This window comes from Toxorhynchites rutilus, chromosome 3 (genome assembly GCF_029784135.1).
Source record: "Toxorhynchites rutilus septentrionalis strain SRP chromosome 3, ASM2978413v1, whole genome shotgun sequence".
NCBI classification, from domain to species: domain Eukaryota; kingdom Metazoa; phylum Arthropoda; class Insecta; order Diptera; family Culicidae; genus Toxorhynchites; species Toxorhynchites rutilus.
The window spans coordinates 98,372,848-98,375,552 of NC_073746.1; the positions used below are offsets into that span (position 1 = coordinate 98,372,848).

General features: G+C 39.1%; 1 protein-coding gene across 1 annotated transcript; it reads right to left on the bottom strand.

Annotated features, from left to right (window-relative positions):
* Window positions 1–325: 325 nt before the first annotated feature.
* LOC129774757 (zinc finger protein OZF-like) lies at window positions 326–2,430 on the bottom strand. The gene is made up of 3 exons (XM_055778698.1): window positions 1,967–2,430; window positions 1,769–1,911; window positions 326–1,712 (listed from the first exon to the last, which is right to left on the bottom strand). Exons 1-3 carry the CDS (start codon window positions 2,096–2,098, stop codon window positions 350–352), a joined length of 1,638 nt encoding a protein of 545 aa, XP_055634673.1. The 5' UTR covers window positions 2,099–2,430; the 3' UTR covers window positions 326–349.
* Between the last annotated feature and the right edge of the window lie 275 nt (window positions 2,431–2,705).

Below are 2,705 nucleotides of genomic sequence, written 5' to 3' on the forward strand. Positions count from 1 at the left end.
AATCGAGGTGTTTACTTGGTAATTTTTAATAAAAAAATATATTCAGGAATGTCCACGTGGACAACAGGGGGAGACGGTCTGGTCAATGTCCACGCTTGTCCACGAAGGGGGAGGGGGAGTCTAAAATCGTGCTTTTTGTGTCCCCGTGGTATGTGGACAGCCCCATAGGGGATTCCACCTGGAAGGGCGGAAGCTCGTAATACAGACTTTTTTTTCCAATCCAACCAGACACAGTGTTTCTTCGGGGCAAAACACAAAACGTATTTTAGTTGCATTGATGGAGCGAATCGCAACGTAAAAGAATATTCAAAAAACAACAAAAACATAAGGCACAAAACAACTTTATTGACTAAAACATGGAATTATTTGTATTATGAGATGCCAGATGTTTACGCAGATAGTCCTTTCTTGGGTATCCCTTCCCGCATACATTGCAGACGTAGGGTTTTATGCCCTTATGCGCCATAATGTGGCGTTTGAAGTCGCTTGAAAATGGATAACTTGCGCCGCATATATCGCATTTGTATTTCCTGGCATCGGTGTGTCTCTTCATGTGGTATTTGAGAGATATGCTCCGAGCGAAAGTCGCTGGGCACAGATTGCAATTTACGGGCTGATCATCATCCGGCTCATGCATAACACTGTGCAGTCTTAGGTTCGCCTTTTTCTTGAACCCTTTGCTACAAATTTCACATTTGAAACGGTCCTCTGCCAACGAATGCGTCTTCACATGTGTTCTGTACGAGTTCTTGAGGGCAAATGTTTTCGGGCAAATCGGACATACAAATGGACGTTCTGCCTGGTGACAACGTTCGTGATCAATAAGGGTGCGTTGTTCACGAAATACTTTTCCGCATTGAGTACACATATTTTGCTCGGTAAGGTATGGTTTGGATTTGTGTTCCAACAATGTCCGTTTAGTTTTATACCTGCGGTGACAGATGTCACAAATGAATTTTTTTTCATTATCGTTTGTTGAAGATTGACTTTCTGGAAGATGGATTTCATCAGCATGTTTCCTCAATAATTCTTCGGACTCGAACTGTTGATGACAAGCGCAGCATTTTGTGAGCTGTTCCATTCTACCACTGCTATATTTATCATGAGACTCTTTGTGGTTCGTTAATTGAGATTCTGAGAGAAAATCTTTATCGCATTCATCGCATTGAAATTGTTTGTCGATGTACATTTCTCGTTGATGGATTTGTAGGGATCGCTTCGTAGTATATCGTTTAAAGCAAACCGAGCATTCAAACGGTCTAGCTGCAATTATTTGCTCGTCGAAAATTCTCGATTCTATATGTATTTTAGAATGTTGCTCAACCTGCTCTATATTCTTCAACCGCGTCTTACATTTGCAGCATCGTTTGGGAGAAGACGAAGATACTTCCTTCACATACCTACTTCGTTTCCTCTCGTATTCGATTTCGTCGCTGCCATCCACTTTGTTTTCAAGATTTGTTTCATTATCATCTTCTCTATCATCCTCTTGCATATATCCCTCGCCGATTTTATTATCGTTGTTAGTTTCATCATCGTTCTTGAAATTTAAAGAACTTCCACTTTCCTCGCGTACTAAAGTGTTAGATTGCTCATTGTTTGATACGTACAGATCGCATAGAGGTTCTGCATATATACATTCATTCTCCGTCTTGAACTCGGTTTTAAATTGATTGGCATTTGTCGCATTGTTAGATTCATATGATAGTAGTCTGAAAAAAAATGCATTTTTACTATCGTCATTATTTATTTTCCAATCGTTTCTCACCGCAAAGCATCTTTACTATCGGTAAGCTGACTTCGAAACAAAGCATCAGATTCCCTACAACGTGTCACCAAGTTATACGCTACAATAAGATCGAACTTGCAATCTATACAACATTGGAATGGTAGGTCATCGCCTTCAAAAACCTACAATCAATAGTATGTCATTTATTTGGGCATTTTATACTAAAATGTATATTACCTCAACCGTGACACAATAACGTAACATTTCAACCAGTGTTCTCCCATCTACAATTTCATTGAGGGAAATAATTTTTGTGGAACTTTTAGAGCAGATGCGACACAGCTGATCAACGATCTGTAATAGGGACATTGCTCTTCTGTTACTTCCAGAATTGTTTTTTGTACACTGGTTTTGGTAAACAATCAATTTCTTCTTCTTTTTTCTTGCGTTTATTCGAAGCTTTCACTCCTTTCACTGCTTTCCAAAGTACGTAGAATGGAAGGTATGTGATGTTTCCTGTGTATACACAGGAGAGCGCATATGTTACACACACAACAAAGTTAGTAATAAAAAAATCCCCAATTTGTTCGAAGTTCTGAATTTTTTTTTCAATATTCCACTATTTCGAAAGTTCTAAAAATCATAAAAAGTGACAAAATCGTAAGTCGAGCCGACGGTGAACACGATAGTGTACTGCTTTTTCACTGCAAGTAAGGTTTTATGTGATTTTTCATCGAATTCATACTGTACTAGAGATGAGCAAACCGTTCACGAACGGTACAAAAGAACTAGTTCGCCGAAAAGAGTGAACGAACGGTCGTTCTTTTTCAAAGAACGGTAGTTCTATCCACGAACTGATTCCGGAAGAACTAAGGAAATGTTTTAGAGTGAACTGTTTGTGAACGAACTGGTCAAGAACGAACTGTTTGCGAGTGAACTGTTTGAGAGCGAACTGATTGAGATTGAACTATTTGTG